This window comes from Chelonoidis abingdonii, chromosome 19 (genome assembly GCF_003597395.2).
Source record: "Chelonoidis abingdonii isolate Lonesome George chromosome 19, CheloAbing_2.0, whole genome shotgun sequence".
Classification (NCBI taxonomy): Eukaryota; Metazoa; Chordata; order Testudines; family Testudinidae; genus Chelonoidis; species Chelonoidis abingdonii.
The window spans coordinates 5,016,268-5,040,965 of record NC_133787.1 but is presented as its reverse complement, the minus strand read 5'-3'; the positions used below and the strand labels follow the sequence as shown (position 1 = coordinate 5,040,965).

Below are 24,698 nucleotides of genomic sequence, written 5' to 3'. Positions count from 1 at the left end.
AGGATAAATTTTGCCTGAATTCCTCGTGCTGGGGGGTGGGGCTGGGGCTGGAGACATGAGCCGTCACTCCCAATCCCAGACACCAGTTGCATGGGCAAGACCAACGGACTCGACGAGGCGATCACTACACTGACTTGAGACCGATCCTAGCTCATAGACGTGATCTTGAGCACTATCTGCTACCAGGAAGTGAATAAAGAACGAACTATGAATCATGGTCTCCTTCTATTGTGAACCCTCGCTTCAGGTAGTGAAAGCAGCTATTCAAATCCCCCCTTCATTCTTTCTTCTTGCCGACTAAGCAATCCTGTTTCCTCCCAGCCTCTCCTTGTAAATCATGTACTTCAGCCCCTGATCATTTTTGTTGCCCTCCACTGGACATCTTCCATTTTCCACATCCTTCTTGTAGTGTGGGGGCCCAAAAGCTGACAGAGTACTCAGTGAGGCTCACAATGTCGAATAGAGGAATGATCATTGTCCCTCGATCTTGCTGGCAATACCCCTACTTATACAGCCCAATGCCATTAGCCTTCTTGGCAACAGGGACATTGTGACTCATATCCAGCTTCTAGTCCATTGTAACCCCTAGGTCTTTCCTGCAGAACTGCTGCTTTAGATCATTCAGTCCCTAGTCTGTAGCAGTGCGTGGATTCTTCCGTCCTAAGTGGCAGGGACTCTGCAACTTGTCCTTGGTGAGCCTAATTCAGGTTCTCTTTTGGTCCAATTCTCTAATTTTCTAGGTCCCTCTGTTCATATCCCTAATCCTCCAGCGTATCTAACCACTGCCCAGTTTAGTGTCATTCTGCAAATTTGCTGAGGATGGCAGTCCACCCACCATCTTCCAGATCATTAATGAAGATATTGGAACAGAACCGGCCTCAGGACCGAACCCTTCTGAGGCACTCCGCTTGATACGGCTTTCAACTAGACATGGAATCCATTGATCACTGCCCGTTGAGCTGAGATCTCGCCACTTTCTATCCACCTTATACTCCAGTATCCAGCTCCTATTTCTGTAACTTGTGGCAAGAACTGTGGAGCCATATAAAAGCCTTTACTGAAGTCAAGAGAATAACAAGCTCCACATGCTCTTCCCCTCATCGACTAGCCAGTTATCTCATCATAGAGTCAATTGTGTAATCAGCATGACTTCCCTTGGGTGAGTTCCATGCTGACGTTCCTGATCACTTTCCTTCTCCTCTAAGTTGCTTCAGAATTTAATTCCTTGGCACCTGCGCCATTGATTTTCCAGGACTGAGCATGAGGCTGACTGGCCTGTATGTCCCCCGGATCCTCCTTCTTCCCCTTTTAATAGATGGGCAGCTACATTAGGCTTTCCCGTATCCGAGACTCTCCCCGATGGCCATGAGTTTTTCAAGATCATGTCATGGCTCTGCAATCACATCCCCCAATCCTTTAGCACACCTCGGACGCAGTGCATCTGGCCCCATGGGACTTGTGCTGTCAGCTTTCTAAAAGTCCTGAAGCCACTTGTTTCTCCACAGAGGGCTGGTCACCTTCCCCACGCTGTGCTGCCCAGTGCAAAAGTCTAGGATCTTACCTTGTGCATGAAGACAGAGGCAAAAAAAGCATTGAGTACATTAGCTTCTTCCACATCCTCTGTCACAAGGTTGCCTCCCTCATTCAGTAAGGGGCCCAAACCTTCCTTGACTTTCTTCTTGTTGCTAATATACCTGAAGAAACCCTTCTTGTTACTATTAACATCTCTTGCTAGCTGCAACTCCAAGTGTGATTTGGCCTTCTTGATTTCATTCCTGCATGCCTGAGCAATATTTTTATACTCCTCCCTGGTCATTTGTGCAATCTTCCACTTCTTGTAAGCTTCTTTTTTGCATTTAAGATCAGCAAGGATTTCATTGTTAAGCCAAGCTGGTCAAGTGCCATATTTACTATTTTTTCTACACATCCAGATGGTTTGTTCCTGGAATCTCAATAAGGATTCTTTAAAATTCAGCCAGCTCTCCTGGACTCCTTTCCCCCTCATGTTATTCTCCCAGGTGATCCTGCCCATCAGTTCCCTGAGGGAATCAAAGTCTGCTTTTCTGAAGTCCAGGATCTGTATTCTGCTGCTCTCCTTTCTTCCTTGTGTCAAGATCCTGAATTTGACCATCTCATCGTCACTGCCTCCCAGGTTCCCATCCACTTTTGCTTCCCCTATTAATTCTTTCCTGCTTGTGAGTAGCAGGTTGAGAAGAGCTCTGCCCCTAGTTGGTTCCTCCAGCCCTTGCACCAGGAAATTGTTCCCTACTTTCCAAAAACTTCCTGGATTGTTTGTGCACCACTGTATTGCTCTCCCAGCAGATATCAGGGTGATGGAAGTCTCCCATGAGAACCAGGCCTGTGATCTAGTAACTTCTGTTAGTTCAAGAGTGCCTTCATATTTTGTCTATGGGATACCTGAGGATAATAATAAATATAATTAATAAATACCATATGAATATTGAATAAATAAATAATCTATATTTACCAGTATGTAGCTTATGCTGTGGATTAGGTATCCAAATGGATACTCAATCCACACTGTAAGCAAAAGTCTGCTTTAGGTTAGCTTAGTAGTTAGGGCTAATAATTAGCTACTAATAATTTATATTTGTGAAAGAGGAGAATTTACAGAAATAAACTATAACATACTATATTGTGGATGATAGTATGTGCAATGCATAGCAGTACATTTAACGCCTTCACATATCAAAAATACCTGAAAAAGTAGTTCATTTACTTAATCTTAAATGTCATCCTTATGGCAAAACCAACAAAATGTAAGTGCACAACATCAAGTGACCAGAGGAAGCAGAGAGTCTGATCTTTGACAGAGATTGCTCCCTGCATTTTCTGATAGCACAGTTTCCACAATTAGGAAAATATTCCATAATTAGTACGTCTCCTTTACTTTCTGTTTTTATGTTACAAATGGTATCCGTTTTCTTTTTTCTTTTTACTTACCTTAAAGTTCAAAATTCAGCTTGGTAAACATCACTTTCAGATTCCACACATCCAAATTATGAAAGAAAAAATGTTTATTAACTTTTCTCCAGAAATGCTTTCTTGTTTCATGAATATCAGCTTGGTTTACTCTAGTTTTTAGGTGGGGGATTGGCCCCAGTTGGTGGATATGGGCTACTCTGTTGCATTCTATGTACCCTTTTTCCTGCAGGAAAGGATGTAGACATTCCTCAGGGCTTCTTTCCTTTGTTGTGAGTGATAGAGCTGAATCTAGTCAGGAGTTCAGGATGGTGGTTGCATTCTGGTCTGGGTTAGGACCAGTTTTACTGCTCTGTTTCATTCTGTTGATCATCTCTGTGAAGTAGGATGGGAGTTCTTTTTAATGGTTGGTGCTTGGGACTGACGTTTGGTTTATGGAATCCAGGTAGAGCTGAGCGAATGACAGATTTTTTGCTTCAGTGGCCAAAACAAAACAAAAAAGTGTTTGGGTGGAACAAAAATGTTGACTGTAAGATACCATTTACTACTAGCACCAGGGCACTTTTTATATGAAGCTAAACATTTACTTCCCTTCTTAGTCCCTTACTTCCAATAACCTACCATCATGATGTCATCAGAACTCAGGTCCTTCAGCCTTTGTGCTGGGCCTGTTTATTTCTCATTGTCCATGCTAACATTGCCAAATCAAAGTGCTCAACATTCAAAAGTTACACAACAAACAGGAGAGATTTCTGAGAGTTTTAAAAACAAATATAGCACATTGCTTTTCACCCGTCTTGATATTCATCTCGTGGGAGAAGTTGCTTACCCCCACTTTGTGAATGACCATCTTGTTTTCAAAGTTCAACTTTAAATGCACACACAAAAATGTCACCTCCCTATTTGCTACCTGAAGGGGATTTACCTTATTCTATCCTCCTGCCTGGTGTGTGGGAGCAACAATCCTATCCCCCACCCTATCCAGGCAGAGTAGGTCATTGCCTATTCCACTTTCTACTTCAGTTTCCTTACTGCTCCCCACTTTCCCCTTAGACCTTCTTCCCCGCCCCCCCGGTCTGTCCTCTGCACCCCTGCTCAGTCCCACTGACAGTGATGGGAGATGGTGACCCTTTGGGGCAAGGGCCAAACTTTACAACATTGAAGGTAGAAGTCAGAAATTCCTAAAAGCCTTTATCCTCCTCTCCCTTCCCAAACTATTGGGAGATTTGTGATCAAACTGTGAATACTGGTTGTACTGTACTGTCACAGGACGAGGCATGTAGACCCAAATACACTTTTTGGAATATATGAGGGCTCTAATTAGATTACACATTCCTATGAAAATCCACCCGTCATTCTTACTTCTACCGAAAATAGGGACATTCTAAGTTTGGACCTGATCACGCCTATAGAAGCTATTGCAGACATATTGTACAATATTCCATGGCATTTTTTTATGGATGCAAAGGGCTGTTCACCAGGCATTAAAGTATCATCTGTGGCTACTTTTATGTTTTGAACTATTTATTTAAATTTAAAATAGTCAATAACTTTTCTGTATCTTAACAGACTTTAGACAATTTGAAGGAAGGGAAACATAATCTGCGTGTGCGACCTGCAGATATACCAATAGCTGAAAGAGCATCCATGAATTACTGGAGAACACAAAAATGTATCAGCAAGCCATCAGAGTTTCCTATTAAAAGCCCAGCATTTACAGGTAGATGTCCCAACCCTCCTCTCTGTGAATGTATCTTTACTTTAAATTACTTAGCACATTGTGTAGGTCATGTTGTGGAAAATTGACCATACGGTTGATTTTGGATCAGACAGCCTGAGGCTCCTTTATTGATCAATCAAACATGCATGCATGGGGGAGTCAGCCAAGGCAGCCGACCCCCCCGACAGATAAAATACGAGAGCTTATATAGGATAAAACCACAAAAATTACATGTACTTTCTTAAAGTTTTACATCCATATAAGGAATAAAGCAAAGCTAGCCTTTCTGTTTTTCCTTACTTTTGCCCTTTGCAGTTTCTTGCTGTGTCACCTGGCAGCTATTAATCATAAGCTGTTATAAAAGGTTAATTCTACTTTTATAATTTCTACAATTAGTTCTGCTTTAGTAGTTTTTGCCTACCCTTCTCCTTTACCCCCTTCCTCCTTCCTGCAGGCCACTCACATACAGGTCACCTGATCATACATACAGTTCACTTGACCAAAGTTTAGCCAAAGTTTAGGCCTTGGGCCATTTTCCTCCACGGTCATAAACACCCACTTGTGTTCAGCCAAGACTAGGATTTTTAAATATTTTAGAATCTGTAAGTCCTTAATATGTTGTGCTTTGTATGCACATGCTCAACTTCCAGATGACTAATTATGTGAAAGCAGAGGTGCAATTTTAGTTACGTGCACATACAATTGGGGATTTTGGTGTGTGCATCCAGGCAGGCATGTACCTACCTGGGTGCAGTATCCAATGTGGATCTCCCCAATGCTGTATACAGAGGAAACACCACCTCCCTACCCCTACTCAATACTCCCTTGTTAAGACATCACATCAGCCCCCTTTGCCACAGCATTGCCATGGGAACTCATGTTCAGCTGCTTAGCTACAATGACCCCTAAGTCCTTTTCTTAGTCACTGCTTTCCAGGAAGCAGTACCCCATCTGACAAGTGTAACCAACATTCTTGGGTCCTGAATGGTCTTACATTTGGCTCTATTAAAGTGTGTGTTGTTTAATTGTTCCCAGTTAACCAAGTGATTCAGATCATTCTAGATCAGTGAATGGTCTTAGACATTATGTGTAACCCTAACAAATCATGGATTCATAGATTCCAAAGCCAGAAGCGACCATTGTGATCATCTAGTCTGACCTCCAGTATAATGCAGGCCAGAGCACTTTCCCACACTAATTCCTATAGCAGATCTTTTAGAAGAAGAATCCAGTCTTGATTTAAAAATTGTCAGTGATGGAGGACCCTTGGTAAATTGTATCATCTGAAAACTTTATTAGCATCAGTTTTATATTTTCTTCTAGATTATTGATCCAAGTCCCCATGCCAGGTGATCCATTGCTTAGTTAGCAGCCTACCTAGATGGACTGGTTTTCTTAGTCTGCCTTTTTTGTCCCAACGGTATTTCCATAGACTAGAAGACTATCAAGATCTAACAACCCTCTTTTGTTAACGCTGTGTCACCATCCCTTGAAATTTCATCCCAAAATGAAGGTAAAAAGACAACAGAGAAGACAGACAAGCTCCACATTTAAAATGGAGTTTGCAGTCTGGCACAAATACACACAGAGAATCCACAGATCTCCCAAATTGTCTGTGTCTCTCTCTCTCTCTCTCTCTCTCACACACACACACACACACACGCACTGATAACTCCCCATTAACAACTATATATTCTATTTTCCACTATTAGTCTTTGATATGTGTCATATTGTGTTCAGAGAGGAGACATGAACACCCATGCTAAGAAGAACTCTTTGTACCTTCCACCAACAGAAGTAACAAAATTAATGGCAATTTTCCTTGTTTGTGTATTGATATCCTCTGATTTTCCTCTAGGATTACATGACAAAGCTCCCTTGGGGTTGATGGATACACCATTACTTGATACAGAAGAGGAAGTGCATTACTGTTTTCTGCCATTAGACTTGGTGGGAAAGTACCCTACTTTAGTCAATGATGATAATTTGCTGTGGCTTCTGGAGAATGCAGCTCTGATAGAGTGTGAATGCAGTGAGTTCCGTTTCATAGGTAAACCTCATTTTTTTCTGTTTGGAAAGCTGCTTGCACATTTGAGCCCTATCAGAATAAGTTACAAATAATTATACTCTACCTCTGTCTCTCAACATCTTCAGTTTCATTCTGGTATCTGTGTAGGCTGACCATATTTTCAAAAGGGAAAAAGGGACACCAAGAGGGGCTAGCCTGAGCCCCCACTCCCACTCCCCTGCCCATGTGGGCTGGCCTGAGCTGCTCACCCGAGCTCCCCTTCCCACACGGAGCTGGCATCGCTGCTCACCGGAGCCTTGCCTACTGCCTGTGCGAGGCAGGGGCTGGTGTTGCTACTTGCTTGAGCCCTGCCTGTCCCTCCTCACACCCCATCTGAGCCCTGCTCTCCCCCTGTGTGGGGCTGGTGTCGCTCCTCACCCCCGCCTCACACTTTCCTCCACACCCTGCTTTTTTGACAAAAGTGGGCATTTGTCCTGTTCGGGCTTAATCTTGGCAATTGATAAAGTTGGCAAAAGCAAACTGAACCAATGCCCACTTTGGCCAAAATGGTCGGGACAGCCAGGACAGGGCTTAAAAAAGGGACTGTTGCAGCCAAAACGGGCTGTACAGTGTGGCCTATAGGGCTAACTTTCTTGTTTGTATATATATATATACACACATATAGTTTAAGTATTTGGTTTATTGTAATAGGTTTATAAATTTATATTAAAGTAAGTTTGGCTGTAATGCAAAAAAACCTACAGGCCATATTTTGTATGTTAAGCTAAGGCAAAGTTAGTATATTTATATTAAAACCTTTTACTTAAAAAGCAAAGTTAAGCTATATTTTGTTACCTAAATAAATAAGTACCCATGCCTAAGTTTATAACCTTTTATTTAAACCAATAAACAATAAAATATGGCATTTTTTAAAAATTTGTATCTACAAACTTCACAGGTACACCACAAAAAAAACATGTGTGTGGGTACACGTCATAAATACGCACATACATACTAGCCTATGGAGTAAGTGTACCCTAACATTTTGTGGGTAAAAAATAAAATTTGGGCATAAAAAAAAATAAATAACCCACCTCGCTAAAGTACTCCGCTCTATCGTTGTCACGCACATTCTATTTCTATCCTATCTCTTTATCTATCCTATCTAGTTACAATAACTACTAGTATTAGTAGGTTGTACTTGTTCTTCTTAAACTTTTAAGTTTTTAAAAAACTAGGCTAAGCTTGGTTTCACTACGTTTTATTCTTGGTTTTGTGTATTAGGTTTTAATTTTAAGTTTATGTTAGTCAAGTAAACCGTAGTCAGCTCTAATAGCTCTTAGCATTAGTTTTTCCTAAGCACTGCATCCTGCACTCAAACTTTAAAAAACCTAAACTGCAAGGCTGGTCCTGTCTCTTTTATCACCAGGTCATCAAAAAAAAAAAGAAACCAAAGCTTTGTTGCATATAATACTATATTATCATATGTATCTTTCAAATAGCAGTAATGCAATTGTAACTTTGTAACTCTAAGTATTTTACCATTTTCTTACTATTATTAATTTTAATAAAAAATCTTTAAGGCTATATCTGTGTCAGTGTAACCTTTCTGTCTAATCCTTTGCAAATTCTGTAAAGCCTCATTCAAAACAAAAACATTAATCTTTTTATCAAACAAATTGGCAAGTCTAAAACCCATATTAATTAATATTAACAATTTATTATTAATATCATTAATCAAATTAAGTCAAATTAAAAATAAATAAAAATTAATAATATTAGTATTCCCTAAATCAGGCTACAGTGGTCACCCTATCTCTGGATCATTTTTGGTACTAACCTATTTCTAAGTCAGTCTCCAATAACAATTATTTTTAAACCAAAATCTTCTATTTTCTTCCTACCCACCAGTTTTACTTGGGCCAGTACACCACAGTGAGGCATCAGGACATGTGGGGACTTCATTTCACCTTCGTGCAACCTCCATATGATGCAGTTTTTCTGAGCATCATTTCTTAAGTGTCCCAATCAATATGCAGGCCCACTGCCAGGCTAGTTTAGAAGCTGAGGAAAATGTGTGACTCTGCATTCTGGAATTCATGTTTAGGGTCACCAAACAATATAGAGCCAGGAGGTCCCAGGTTTGGTGCTGCTGCTTTGCAGTGTGATTCCAGCAGAATGTGGCCAGATAGTTAATTTATCTAACACCGGAAGGATTACTCCAGTTTGGTGGAATCCTCTGGTACAGATCTAGTGCAGTGATTCCTGCACCACCTCCGCCTGGCTGGTGGTGCATGGGATAGAGTTGGCGCAATGGCTAGGGCTCCCTGGCACAATGCCAATCTTCAGCTGAGGTGTCAGATATTGGGGGGTTTTTGGCATCCAGCATAATTTGGAGCAAGCCCTTGGGCTGCTTTTCTGTCAGGGGATTGGCCCAGCACACGGCCATTTCAGGATCAAGGGAGCGCAAGATGAGCTTTATGCCAGCTTTGAACTAACACAGTCTTCCCCGTGTCTCTGTATATGCTGATACCATAGAACTGTATGTCACTAATCCAGGCATAGGGTTATAGGCTGTGTTATGTTAAACACGCAATATTTTAAAAACAAATATAAACTTTCACTGTGCATTAAGTATGCAGCGTTGCTGTAGCCATGTTGGGCACAGGATATTAGATAAGATGGGTGATGTAACATCTTTTATTGGACCAACTTTTGATGGTAAAAGAGACAAGCTTTTGAACTTACAAAGAGCTCTTCAAGTCCAGGCTCGGAGAAGAGCTCTGTGGAAGATCAAAAGCTCGTCTCTTTCACCAGCAGAAGTTGGTCCAGTAAAAGATATTACCTTAATCCACAGTGAGTGAGGTAAGGGAGCTGGAGGAATGGAGAGAGGGCCTTGGAGTTGGGGAGTTGGGCTGGGCAGTGAGGCTGAGTAACTGTACTAACTTGCTTGCTGCCTACAGCCCTCATCCTACCTGCCTGTAGTCCCTCATCGATATCCCTTCAGTCTTCCTTGGATATTTTAAGCTTCACAGTGGGATTCCCAGTCCAAGAGACCTGGTAAATTTAGTCAGACCAGACATCTTCTCTGGTGAGCTATAGAGAAGCTGCCTCTGTAGCAGCGCAACAAGCTTCACTTGTCAGGGAACTTTACCTGCAAGTTTACCTCACACTCTCTCTGTGGCTTTTGCCCTCTGTTTGCAGTTAGACCATTTCTAGAACTAGTTCAGCTGCAGCCACTGATGACATCCATTGCTGGCAACTGGTAATTTCCTAATGTAGACAAGACTGGTGATAACATTAAAACATTATCCATAAATGTGTGTGTGTGTGTGTGTATTTATACTGAAGATGGCTGTAGAACACAAAATGCTACATGAAGCATATATAATGCCACTGAAACTTTCTAAAATTAAAAAAAAAAAAGGAAGTTTAGATACTGTACTAGATATATTCAAAGGATACTCACTTCATGTGGAAATGTACATACCTGCAAAAGTTCATGTTACAAATCCCAAAATGTAATACCAAATGTTACTGGAAAAACAGTTCCAGCTATGTATATCAGGCTCATGGGGCTTGTAAAATGGCGCTAAAAATAGAAGTGTAGACGTTCGGGCTCCCAGACCCACCCTCAATGGGTTTTAGAGCTTGGGCTCCAGTCTGAGCAGGAACATCTACACTGCTATTTTTAGCCCGTAGCATGAGCCCTGGGAGGTCAGTTGATCCAGGTCTGAGACTTGCTGCCATGAGGTTTTGTTTGTGATGTAGACATACCCTGACAGTGTTAAATCTTTTCTGCCACTGGCACTGCTGACTGCCAAGCATAAAAACAACAAGGAGTCCGGTGGCACCTTAAAACTAACCAATTTCTTTGGGCATAAGCTTTTGTGGGTAAAAAACCTCACTTCTTCAGATGTGTGGAGGGAAAATTACAGCTGCAGGCATTATATAATGACACATGAAGAGAAGGGAGTTACCTCACAAGTGGAGAACCGTTCTTAACAGTACCAATTCGATCAGGGTGGATGTAGTCCACTCCCAATAATAGATGAGGAGGTGTCAATTCCAGGAGAGGCAAAGCTGCTTTTGTAATGAGCCAGCCACTCCCAGTCCCTGTTCAAGTCCAAATTAATGGTGTTAAATTTGCAAATGAATTTTAGTTCTGCTGTTCCTCTTTGAAGGCTGTTTCTGAAGTTTTTTTGTTCAAGAATAGTTACTTTTAAATCTGTTATAGAATGTCCAGGGAAACTGAAGTGTTCTTCTATTGGCTTTTGTATGTTACCATTCCTGATGTCCGATTTGTGGCCATTTATTCTTGTACGTAGGGACTGTCTGGTTTGGCCAATGTACATGGCAGAGTACACTGCTGGCACATGATAGGCATATATCACATTAGTAGACGTTGCAGGTCAGTGAATGAGGCCCTTGATGGTGTGGCTGATGTGGTTGGGTTCTCTGATGAAGACACTAGAGTAGATATGGGAACAGAGTAGGCAATGAGGTTTGCTACAGGGACTGGTTCCTGGTTGATGTTCGCTGTGGTGTTGTGTGTAGTTTGCTTGGTGAGTATATTTCTCAGGTTGGGGGGTTGTCTGTTAAGCGAAGTACTGACCTGTCCCCCAAGGTCTGTTGAGAGTGAGGGAATCATTTTCCAGGATAGGTTATAGATCGTTGTAATGCACTGGAGAGGTTTTAGCTGTGGGGGATGTACATGATGCCCCAGTGATGACTATGTTATTTTCTTTTTTGGCCTGTCCTGTAATACTTGTCCTGCTCTGTCAGTCTGTTTCCTCATTCCCACGGGGTATATAGTTTTAAGAAATGCTTGATAAAGGCTTAGAGTGTTTGTCTCTGTCTGAGGAATTGGAGCAAATTCGGTTGTATTTTAGGGCTTGAATCCTAAGATACAACCACCGAAACATAGAATCCCTTGATATGGATGGGAAAAGAGACTTATAACAAACCATAGCCTCACCAGTGTGCTGAAAGCAGAATCCAAGGAAAACAAACTAGCTACTGAAAAAAGATTTACCACAAAATATGGTCAAAATGTACAGATTACCTTGAAACAGACAATGGTCTAAATATTTTTGAAACCACTGTTGTGTACCTTAATAGAAGGAAATATATTATGACATACCCAGACCAGTGGTACAGGAGTCTGGTAGAGGGCAAATATACTTGTCACTGGGCTGAGTAGTTTTCTGTTCCCTGAGTGACCGGAGCAGGGGCTTCACTAGAGTAATCAGAACCTGCTAGAACCAATTAAGGCAACAGGCTGATGAGATCACCTGCAGCCAACAAGCAGGCTAATCAGGGCACTGGGTTTAAAAAGGAGCTCGCTCCAGTCAGGTGAGGAGGAGCCAGAGGAGAAGAAGTGTGTTGAGGAGCTAGGAGCAAGAGGCACAAGGAGCTGAGAGAGAGAGGCTGTGCTGCTGGAGGACTAAGGTAAAGCATATCAACACAGGAGGAAGGTCCTGTGGTGAGGATAAAGAAGGTGTTTGGAGGAGGCCATGGGGAAGTAGCTCAGGGAGTTGTAGTTGTCATGCAGCTGTTACAGGAGGCACTATAGACAGCTGCAATCCACAGGGCCCTGGGCTGGAACCCGGAGTAGAGGGTGGGCCTGGGCTCCTCCCAACTCCTGATCAGACACAAAAAGAGTTGATCCAGACTGTGGGGAAGATCACTGAGGTAAGCAAATCTGCCAATAAGCGCAGGACCCACCAAGGTAGAGGAGGAACTTTGTCACAATATATATTGGAACAAATTTCAATTAGACTGCAAATCAAACTTGTTATGCAGGTTTCAGAATACATAACACTAATGGTGAATAGTTTGAACCAAAAGAAAAGCTTATATTTGTTTTAATGTAATTCGCAACTAGTATGATATACTGTAAAATACAATAATTTGCAGATGTTAATGTAAGCTTACCTACAATCAATCAATTAATAATATAGATTTAATAATGTTTATGTTAAAGCTGAAGTAACAATTTAAAATATCCTAAAGCCAGATATGGGATTAAGGCATGTTCCTATAGCTTTTGCTTATGTAAATAGGCCCATTAATATGCTGTGGAACAGGTGGAAGAAGGATGGTGGGCCTGATTCTCATTTACACTGCCAGAACAGTATGAATGGGAGTAAATTTCACCCCCTTTTTAAAGCCTCTTTAAACTACCAAAGCAGTAGAAAAGGGTCTTAGTGTATATGAGAATTGGGTTCTTTATCTCTCTGGTAGTAACAATATTTTCATTTATGAAAGGACCATCTAGCTTCAAAAGAGTTATGAATCCTTTTGAAGTGTGGCAGAAAACCACAGCTCCTCCACTAAGTGTTTCTTGTGGATTGTACTACCTATCATTTTGCTATGCTTTAAAGTAAAGTGACATTTGATTTTACATCTTCAAAATGTGGCAAATTGCCAGCACTATTATGATGGATCTTGCGCTTTCTCTTCTTTGGGGGGGGGGTTCAGGGCACCATTTCTTGCCTCAAATTGGAATATTAACTGCCCCACTAGTGTCCTAGAGGAGGGGAGTTGAGAGGGAGGGACCTGGGCCCATCCTTTACTCCAGGTCCCAGCCCAGGGCCCCTGAGAATAGTGGTAAGCCACTTGAACTGACGGTTCCTTCCTCTGGGCTACTTCCCTCTCCTGCCCTTCAGCTTGTGGGGGCTTTCCTGCCCTCCCTCTGTACAAGCCAGGTGCCTGTTTACCTAGGGTCTTGGACTTCTTAGCCCACCACAGCACTTCTCCAAACTGTCCTCTGCTTCCCTTCTAACTGTTCTCTGCTCCAATACCAATCCTTTCTGCTCCAACTCCTCCAAACTGTTCTCTGCTCCAACACCAATCCTCTCTGCTCCAACTCCTCCAAACTGTTCTCTGCTACAACACCAATCCTTTCTGCTCCAACTCCTCCAAACTGTTCTCTGCTACAACACCAATCCTTTCTGCTCCAACTCCTTCAAACTGTTCTCTGCTACAACACCAATCCTTTCTGCTCTAACTCCCACACTGTCTGATTGAAGCAGGGGGTTTTTATCACGTGACTGGCTTCAGGTGCTCTAATTGGCTCCAGGTGCTCTAGTTAATCCATAGCAAACTTTCGTCCCCTTACAGGGAATAAGGCTCCCTTCTAATCCTCTCCTGCTGCCCTCTGGCCAAGCTGTATCACCAAAAACTGTTACAATTATATTAGTTTTCAGGTATTTATTATGAAACACTAGGAATCTTCTGGTTTAGTTCTAGAATATAAAATAACTAATGAATATATTATTGTTGGGGAGGGAGAGGGGAAATGTCAACAGCCTATTGTTTTTGCGAGAGTGAACCTTGGACAGGTAAATGACAAAATTAACACTTTGGTTTTTGTCTTTATTTTTCAAGTAAATTTTCTTCGCTCAGAGAAGATTTTGTTGCCTGATAATTTCTCCAACATAGATGTTTTGGAAGCAGAAGTTGTAACTTTGGGAATTCCTAACCTTACAGATGCAGTGAAGCTTTATAGGGGTAATTTGGTGTCACTTTATTTTCAGTGTATTCTCCCATTCACTTCACGTCTCAGCTAAGGTGTTTTAAATGTTGAGGTGATTCATAGATACATAGATTCTAAGACCACAAGGGACCATTGTGATCATCTAGTCTGACCTTCTATGTAACACGGACATAGAATTTACCTCAAATAATTCCTTTTGAACTAGAACATTTAAAAAAAAAATCCAATCTTGATTTACATTTTGCCAGGGATGGAGAATCCACCATGACCCTTGATAAGTTGTTGCAATTGGTAATTACTTACACTGTAAAAAATTGACACCTTTCTCCCAGTCTGAATTTGTCTAGCTTCAACTTCCAACCATTAGATTATCTTAGACCTTTCTCTGCTAGATTGAAGAGCTCATTATGAAATATTTGTTCTTCATGTGAGTACTTATAGAATGCCATCATCACCACCTTTCCCTTTGTTAAGCTAAATAAGACTGAGCTTCTTGAGTCAGTCACTCCAAGAGGCATGTTTTCCAGTCCTGTAATCATTCTCATGGCTCTTATCTGAACCCTTTCCAAATGTATCAATATCTTTCTTAAATTGTGGATACCAGAACTGGACACTGTATTCCAGCAGCAGTCACACCACTGCCAAATAGAGGTAATATAACCTCTCTGCTCCTACTCAAGATTCACCTGCTTATGCATCCAAGGATCTCATTAGTCCTTTTGGCCACAGAGTCACACTGGGGGCTCCTGTTCAGCTGATTATCTACCCTCCCACCCCAAATCCTTTTCAGTCTCTACATCTCAGGATAAAGAACCCCATCCTGTAAGTATGGCCTACATTCTTTGTTCCTAGATGTATACATTATATTTGGCAATATTAAAATGCACATTGCTTGAGCCCAGCTTAATCCAGAATGCTCTGTATCAGTGACCTGTCCTCTTCATTATTTATCACTTCCCCTATTTTTGTGTCATCTTGACATTTTTAATGATGATTTTATGTTTTCTTGCAGGTCATTAATAAAAATGTTAACTAGCCTAGGGCACGACCTGACCTCTGCAGGAAGCAACTAGAAACACACCCATTCAATCCAGTCAATAATGATTCTCCATTGACAATTACATTTTGAGACCTATCAGCTAACTTTTAATCCATTTAATGTGTCATATTAATTTTATATTGTTCTAGTTTTCAAACAGAATATTATACAGTACCAAGTCAAATGCCTTACAGAAGTCTATTACATCCACACTATTACCTTTATCAACCAAATTTGTAATCTCGTAAAAAAAATCAAGTTAGTCTGACAAGATCTATTTTCCGTAAACCCACGTTGATTGCCATTAAGTATATTACCCTTATTTAATTCTTTATTAATCAAGTCCTATATCAGATGCCTCACTGTCTTGTCCGGGATCAGTGTGAGACTGACAGGCTTATAATTACCCCAGTCATCCTGTTTACTCTTTTAAAATATTGGCACAACATTCACTTTCTTCTAGTCTTCTGGAACTCCTTCGATATCCCAAGACTTATTGAAGATCAACATCAGTGGGCTTGATCTTGAGCTAGGGCAATTTCTGACATAACGGTTGCTGGAGACAAAAACTCCGATGTGATGGTCTCCTCAGATGCAGAATTACAAGATAAGTCATTTTCTCTTCCTTGCCTTTTGATCAGATACCATCACTTCCTTCTTTGAGTCCCTCAGTCAGGGCCGGCGCTTGCATTTAGGCAGCTTAGGCAATCACCTAGGGCGCCAGCATTATTAGGGAGCGGCATTTTGCTGGAGGGGGCGGCAAGTGGCTCCGGTGGAGCTGCCGCAGTGGTGCCTGCGGAGGGTCGGCTGGTCCACGGCTCCGGTGGAGCTGCCGCAGTCGTGCCTGCGGACGGTTGACTGCTTGCGCGGCTGTGATGAACTTCCCGCAGGCACGACTGCGGCAGCTCCACCGGAGCCGTGAGAGCAGCCGACGGTCCGCAGGCACCACTGCGGAGCCGGGGACTAGCGCGCGGGGTGGTGAAATGGCCGTGCACCTAGGGCGCTCAAACCCCTAGTGCCGGTCCTGCCCTCAGTTAGTGCCCCTTGCCCATTAAATTATATTTAAACTTCTTGCCTTCATCTTTGCCCTGGCCTGCAACTTGGATCTTAATTCATATTGTGTCTCTTGTTGCTCGTTTGTGTCTCACCATTAACAGTGGCCCATACGTTCTCTTCTCCCACTTCTACTTATTCCATATTGCCCTATGCATGGATCTACTTCCCCACCCCAGTGTGTCAGGTCCCCTTATGTACAGCCCTCCTACAAACTGCCTTCTCAATTTCTCTTACAACATTAAAGATACATGATATCTACACCACAAATTAAGGTGTAATTGTGCTACAGGAATCACTCCCATGCAAGTTCTTAGTGACCTGTTACTTAAGGGCTTTAGGAGCATCTTGAGCAAGCACAACTCCTTGTAGTTATGCCAAAACATCTGCCATAAGAAATACAGGGCCTGCTCTTAAACAAGCAAACAAAACCTTTTCTATATTGGAGTTGGTTATAAATGCAAATTCCGCAAACAAAAGGAACATCTTTTCCGAGTGGGAGCATTTTTAACATTCATTTTCTTATGGACAGAAAAATGTATTAAATGGATATTTTGAACCCAGAGGACTTTTCAACATTGCATGAATGCTGAGAGAGAGGGCAAGTGTTTCTGTAATTATTAATTTTTTGCTTGTTAGAACAGAGTCTTCATACATTTATGTATTTCCTTTTCATGTAGGAAATTGCACTATGCTGACCTCTAACCTTGAAGATTCTATGAAGGGTATAGTAAACAAGATGCGGGAAGTTCAGGAAGTCGTGAGGCCCCCTTTGTATGTTATGGCACTTGGTGTCTTAGTAAAATACCCCGATTCAGCACTTGGACAGCTCCATATAGAAAGTACTTTAGACCGAAACCAGCTGTACATCTCTGGGAATGGAGTCCTCTTTCAACATGTCAAGTAGGTTTTCTTGTATATACTAGTCTTTAATAAATTCACGGGGCTGGGTTCGTTTTCTGTTTGAGTTCTTCAGCCATATTGCATATTAACTTTGGAAAAGCAGTCCTTCAGTATTTTTTTTAATTAGTTCTACTCCTGAAGATATATTACTGAAATGGAATATTGTAACTTCTAAACTGCACTGTAAGTGCTAAATTCTGCTTTGTCACAAAGTGATCCTATATACCTAGAGAAAGGCAGACATCATTACACTAGACAGAAGAAATGACTCCCCAAGGAGCACTAAAGAGGCACTGAAATGCTTTTCAAAAAGTGTTTAAATGTAAAAAACTCAAAGGATGAAAGAAGGGTGTGAAACATTAAAACATACTGTTCCAAAAAAATTGTTTAATAATTTCTTTCACTTACCTGCTGTCACCTGAGTTCATCCCTCCTCTCAGCATTCTGCATTCCTCCGCTAGTATCACTGATTGCTAACACTGCAGAGTGAGGAGGACAGCTCTTAAACTGGCTTAGGTGTCTCTAGTAACAGCAACCATTGCCAGGTCTTGGCAGATGAAAGGCCTGTAAGTTCACCTACAATTTATATTAGTTTAAAATTTTTGGACAACGCATATAGTCTGTTTGGGCCTGATACTGCAGACCTGTTCTAAGTCTGGTATGGAGCACTCATGTGAAGGTTCTAGTGAATTAGCATTATTTGTCAAGTGGAAGAAATGCAAAAGTGTTCAATGGGAAAAATCCCATTGAAAGCTCAAGTATTAATGGCTGGAAAAGCTTTCTACCAGGTGTTCTTAACAATGACTTGGCCTGAATTAGTTAAAAATAAATCATGTAAAAGTATTTGATATAGACAAAGATCTAGTGACCTATTCTCAATTTCCTTTGAATGGATAGGAACTGGCTAGGAACTTGCCGCCTCCCACTTACTGAAAATATGTCTGAAATCCATGAACTCTGTGCTTACTTGGATAAAAGGGACATCACGTATGAACCAATGAAAGATGCTTTGAAATCATATCTGAAACAAAAGATACCTGCAGAGACAAAGAGACACGGTAAGTAAAGGTTTTTCAATAAGTGATTGTATTGTTTTAAAATACGATGAGTGGATATTGGCTGATTAAGAATAAAGAATAATCCAGTGCTAGCTAGGAGGAAAAGGTAGGTTTCAAATTAACCAGGGTTTTATGTGACCAACAAACTCCTCGTTTTCATAAAATCTAGTATGGGCCAATAGTTATTAAGAAGTAGCTACTGCAACCCCCAAGCTTTAGAAGCAATGCACAGTGACTGCACTACAGTAACATTTATTTCTGAAGAGGCATTCAGATTTATGTTTAGAATATACCTGCTTGCTTGAAAATTCTGTCTCTTCCCCACTCAAAAGAGACAGAATTAGTGAAAAGCCTTCATGACATACAGCATATTTCCAGGCAGATATGCAAATAAGGCTTGCATCCCAGAAAGTCTCTGTGAATTGAGTTGCTACAATACATTTTCTGGTTAAGGTTATATGTTGTACACAGCACACAGTCAACCTGTGGAACTCCTTGCCTTAAGAGGTTGTGAAGGCTAGGACTATAACAAGCTTTAAAAGAGAACTAGATACATTCACGGAGGTTAAGTCCATTAATGGCTATTAGCCAGGATGGTGTCCCTAGCCTCTGTTTGTCAGAGGGTGGAGCTGGATGGCAGGAGAGAGATCATTTGATCATTACCTGTTAGGTTCACTCTCTTTGGGGCACCTGGGATTGGCCACTGTCGGCAGGCAGGGATACTGATCTGACCCAGTACAGCCATTCTTATGTTCTAATATGAGGCTAGGGGATTGATATTTAAAGTGGGGTTCCTGTGTGAAATCTATGTACCTACAAAGGACTGAATCCTGCTAATTCTTTTGATGGAATTAGAATCCATGATAACAGGGCTTTGTATGAAGGAGTTCAGTCATCTCTGTTGCATCTTGATGTCATCATGACATACTGTGGTGCATAGCTTGTGTTAGAGAAATTAAATGGGAAATAATTGTAACAATCTCAGATGCCTAACAATTGAGTTCTCGTTATTTGTATTACAGTAGCAACTAGGGACCCCAGTCATGGACCGGGGGCCCATTGTGCTAGGTGAGGTACTGTACAAACACATTTTATTTTACATATTCACGTTCCAGAGTTGTCTAATCTTTTCATATTATTGTCCACGTCCCTCCAAACATCACTTCTGTGAGAATGTACTGCTGTATATATCTTTCATTACTGACATGTGCTCTTGTAGGTGCACAAATCTTTTCATGATGCAGGCGCTTTTCAAATTAAATATTTTTTAACCATTTTTATTCTGGTGAATATTTATTTAAACTTTCCAGCCAGCATATCACAAACAATACAGTAACTGTATTGAGTCACATGGACTATTCCTGTTACTGATTTCAATTTAAACTTTTCCAGAAAGTCATTTACACATTCAGATAAAATCTAGACTAGGGGTAGGCAACCTATGGCACGTGTGCCGAAGGCGGCACATGAGCTGATTTTTCAGTGGCACTCACACTGCCCGGGTCCTGACCACCGGTCCAGGGGGCTCTACATTTTAATTTAATTTAAATGAAGCTTCTTAAACATTTTAAAAACCTTATTTACTTTACACACAACAATAGTGTAGTTGTATTACTGGCATGCAAAACCTTAAATGAGAGTGACTAAATGAAGACTCAGCGCATCTCTTCTGAAAGGTTGCCGACCCCTAATCTAGAGGCTAAACACAGAGCCTAAATTGTGCCCAAGCTTGTGCAGGTGCATGGGAGGGCCTGGAGCAGGCACCAAAACACTACTTCCATTCCTTGCGCACAAGAAGTGTGTGAAGCTAACCTAGTGTCTCCAAAAGTAGTGGTAAAAGGAACACACAAACAGTGGTGAAGAAATAGCTTTGCTTCCCTTGAGCTCCCTGAGCTTAAAACCACAGTCAAATCCAGTAAAAGCTTTCTATCAGTTGTAACTTTCAAAGCAAACCCCAACACACCTCAGCTTTTCCCACTGCTCCTGAGTGTTGACGTTGGGTACCTTTTTGGTGTAGGTTTAACGGCATATCCAGCTTTATCTACCTTGGGCAGGTAAACGTACCAGGTTAGTGAGCTCAGACTGAACCAGACAGATGCAGACCAGGACTTTGGACTGGACTAGAGAGAGGAATACTGGCTGCAGCATGGGTGTTTGCTGTTGCACATTTGCATGCCTGGTTATTTCTTGACAATGCTTATATCTGACCCCTGGAAACAGAGTGCAAGGCCTGAGCTCCATGTGTGTTTGCACAGAATTCTCTACATTCATTTAGCACACTAAAGAATCCATGTTGTTGTTGTTGTTGTTACACTATTGTGATATCCCATCAGTAGCTCACGACTGTCATATCCACCACCAAGTTTCATTATTTTAAAATTACTTCCACTGTGACCTTGACTTTTTGAACCTTATCGCTTAGATGAAGACTGGACAGCAGAAGTAAGAGTCTACTCCCTACATCAGATTGTGAAAATTTATGTAGGAAGCCATTGGTATGAAACATACTTACAAACCTTGCTGAAGGTACAGTCAATAAGTATCTTTATATTGCCTTACTGTAAGTCTGCCTAAGACATTTCAGTATTGGAAAGGTGATAAGATAAGTCACTGGGGTTGGCCTGGCAGCCTGGGGCAATCAAAGCTTCATTTCTGGGCTGGGAGCTGTATGCAGGCAACATGTTTAGCCCCTGAAGGAAATAAGCACTTGGAATTATTCATGAGAGAAGAGTTCCCCTCCTGGCCAACAACACAAGCAGCATTGACTGAGGCTGATAGAACTTGGTTAAGTCTTCTTTCATCAGGTACATGGGCTGCCAAAACCATGTGTGGGGGCAGGCTGCATTCCCTCAAAATTACTATTAGAAATCCATAAGAACAAAAAGAAGCTTATAAGCATGCGGTTAACTTCATGCATGATCTGAAGTTCCACTGAATTCAAGTTTAAGTTAAGCACATGCTTAGGAGCTCTGCTGAATGGAGATGGACTTAAGCACATGAGTAAAGTTAAGAAAACCCTCGGTGCTTTGCTGAATCAGGGCTGAAAAGAGCTAATCTTAAATCTCAAAATGCGCACATGACACCCCAGGGCGGGTTTTCAGAAACATGGCCTGTCTTTTGCCCCTCCAAAAACTGCACTGAATTTTGGGTTTGCAGTTCAACTGAAGGCACAAATTTGAGCAGGTGCACAATTCTAATTCCCTGACTGCAGGAACACTAAACTGTAATTTACAGACACAAATTGCACCTGTAAGCAAGGAAGACAGACTGAAACATTCCTCCCTGCACAGAGCCATCCTTGCCCTCCCTTCATCCCCACTTGTTTATGTAAAGGCAGGTACAGAAGAAATGGGGGGGGAAGAGTGTGGAACGAATGAGCCTCTCTTATAAATGCAGCCTTGACATCAAAGAACGTACATGGGGCTCTTTCGTAGGCCTTTCACGTTTCCAGGTCCATGCAGGCCAATGTGATTCAAAGGGCATGTCTACACTTACCTCCAGAGTGATGGATCCAGCAAGGGTCAATTTATCGTGTCTAGTGAAGATGCAATAAATCAACTGCCGAGTGCTCTCCCGTCAACTCCAGTACTCCACCAGAGCGAGAAGCATAGGCAGAGTCGACGGAGGAGCATCAACAGTCAACTTACCACAGTGAAGACACTGCGGTAAATATAAGTACGTTGACTTCAGCTACACTATTTTTGTAGCTGAAGCTGCGTAACTTGGACTGATTTAGCTCTCTCCACCCTCCCCCCGAGTGTAGACCAGGCCTAAGAGTGGAGATCTCTGGAAGTCCTGTATTCAGAGAACCCCCATTTTCTGGTGTGTCGCCTACTGTATACAGGCCTCAGAGACTTTAAATGACAAGAATCAACATTCATCCTTTAAAATGTTTGTACTAAGTTCATGGTTAGCGCTGAATTTTTTTGTGCTGCCACAAATGCCAGAGCAAGCAGAGAAAGTCTAAATATACTGCAGAAGTACCAAGCTTTGCCTAGGAAGGGACTGTCTCATGATATAAATCAGTGGTCCCCAAACCATGGAGTGTGCCCCTCTAGGGCATGGAGAAACGTTTTGGGAGGCACATGGTGGGACCCGGGCCAGCCACCGGGGGTGGGGGGTGGGAAGGGAGTGCCGCCAAGCCCAGCTCAGGCCCCAGCTCAGTTCCAGCCACAGCTCCACTTCAACCCAGCCACACCTCCACTCCACCCCCTGCTCCATCCCCAGCCCAACTCTGCCCTTATTCCCTCCCCCCGACCAGGCCAGCTCTGCCATCAGCCCAAGCTCTTCTACTGAGCCAACTGTGCAGTAATGGACGGGGGGGGGGGGGGCACAGATGCATTCCAGTACTGGCAAGAGGGGGCATGACAGGAAAGGTCTGGGCACCCCTGATACAAATGAACCCTGTCGGCAAGAGAAGTAGCATCATGCACAAACAGCTTGCTCTACATTTAGCTACATTCAACCTTCCCTGGCTAGAAGGAGAGCTGCTTTGATATGTGATTTGGAGGGACACAGTGGGAAGAAGACAGGTCTTAAAGTAACTCTGACTTCCTAAGGTATGATATATATTTTTTCTGCAGTGTCCAGAGCTCCTGTCAAACTGCAAAAAAGTTTATTGGATTACATATGGTCAGAGTCTCCTAATCCATGGAGATGGGCAAATATTTCGACACATTCTCAACTTCCTTAGACTTGGCAAGCTGTTTTTACCATCTGAATTTAAGTAAGAAAAGAGAGATCATGCATTTTCTTAGTCTTATTTCAGATATCTATAGGAAAAAAGGTATTAATCTTTTATTCAACCTATAGGTTTTCTGATTTACATGGTGATTAAAGTATTAAAGAAAGATTTTTAGTTCCAGTAGTATTTATTATCAAATTCACACAGCAACGTTAGTGTGAAAAATTAGCATAAGGCTTTGTGAATTTAAAGAAAACCTGAGCAAATAAATTGTAGCCAATAATTTATTCATCAAATTTAGCTTCTTTTTTCTGTGTAAAAATTGACTGCAAACAGGTTGTGGTTTACTTAAACTCGTTTGTTGTTCAAAATTATTTGCTGTATGATTTCTACAAATAAATCTTGCTCTGTTGAGTGTTCACAAGCAGTTTGTTTTCAGTGTTAGGTATTCAAAGTGTGAACTGTTTTTCACAAAAGAGTTCACTTATTTTGGATATCTGGAATGATTCTGGTTCAGCTGAAGTCAATAGAAGCTTTGCCTTGACTTCAGTGGAGCCACAATTTCACCTTTCATTGTTTGGGTTCCCAACTTGAGATACCTATATGTCAGCCAAAAAACAAGGCACCCAAAATTCGTAAACACGTTTGAAAGTTTTGGCCTCTGTTTTTAACATGTGTGAAAATGGTATTGCATCAGTAGCAAAATAAAAAATTACTCAAGTTAGGGAGAGTACATTTTGCACCATCACTTTGCATTGTTGATTACAGAAGATGATTTCAAAAATTGGCTAGTATTTAGAAAAGATAATCTGAATGTATTTGAGAGAATTACTGTACAATTAAGTTTATTTACAATTTACAGAGAATGGTCTCTACTTTGTCAAGAAGCAGAGGAGTACAGAATTCCTTCTCTTTTTGAAGCACTTTATCAGTGTGATGGATACAGGTAAAGAAGATGCTTGTCTTTTTTCTATAGTTTCTTAGGGTCATAGATTCCAAGGCCATAAGGGACCACTGTGATCATCTAGTTTGACTTCCTGTATAACACGGGACATAGAACTTACCCCAAATAATTCTTTTTGAACTAGAGCATGTTTTTAAAAATAAAAAAAAAATCAAATCTTGATTTAAAATTTTCCAGGGATGGAGAATCCACCATGATGTTTAGTAAATTGTCCTAATGATTAATTACCTTCACTTAAAAAAGTACACCTTATTCCCAGTCTGAATATGGCTAACTTCAGCTTCCAGCTATTGGATCATATTATACCTTGCCCTGCTAGATTGAAGAGCCAAACATTTGTTCCCCATGTAGATATTTAGACATTGTGATCAAGTCACCCTTTAAACTTCTCTTTGTTAAAATAAATAGATTGAGCTCCTCGATTCTATCACAAGGCAGGTTTTCCAATCCTTTAATCATTCTCCTGGCTCTTCTCTGAACCCTCACCAAATTTATCAACATCCCTCTTGAATTGTGGACACCAGAACTGGACCCAGGATACTAGCAGTGGTTGCACCAGTGCCAAATATAGAGGCAAAATAACATGTTCACTTCTACTCGAGATACCCTGAGATTACATATCCAAGAATCACATTAGCCTTTTTGGCCACAGGATCACATTGGGAGCTCATATTCAGTTGATTATCCACCTTCCCCTCTCCCAATCTTTTTCAGTCCCCCATCCTGTAAGTATGGCCTGTATTCTTTATTCTTAGATATATACATTTGCATTTAGCCATATTAAAACACATGTTGTTTGCTTGAGTTCAGTTTACCAAGGGATCC

The 24,698-nt window shown here is 41.5% G+C and overlaps 1 protein-coding gene across 1 annotated transcript in view; it reads left to right on the top strand.

Moving 5' to 3' along the window:
- KCTD19 (potassium channel tetramerization domain containing 19) overlaps nucleotides 1-24,698 on the top strand; it is a 55,874-nt gene that overhangs the window by 14,563 nt on the left and 16,613 nt on the right. Inside the window, exons 3-10 of the mRNA XM_032788454.2 lie at nucleotides 4,513-4,663; nucleotides 6,522-6,713; nucleotides 14,064-14,186; nucleotides 16,945-17,167; nucleotides 18,065-18,225; nucleotides 20,648-20,751; nucleotides 22,809-22,951; nucleotides 23,772-23,855. Coding sequence (XP_032644345.1) covers nucleotides 4,513-4,663; nucleotides 6,522-6,713; nucleotides 14,064-14,186; nucleotides 16,945-17,167; nucleotides 18,065-18,225; nucleotides 20,648-20,751; nucleotides 22,809-22,951; nucleotides 23,772-23,855 — 1,181 coding nt within the window. The remainder of the gene's footprint in view (nucleotides 1-4,512; nucleotides 4,664-6,521; nucleotides 6,714-14,063; nucleotides 14,187-16,944; nucleotides 17,168-18,064; nucleotides 18,226-20,647; nucleotides 20,752-22,808; nucleotides 22,952-23,771; nucleotides 23,856-24,698) is intronic.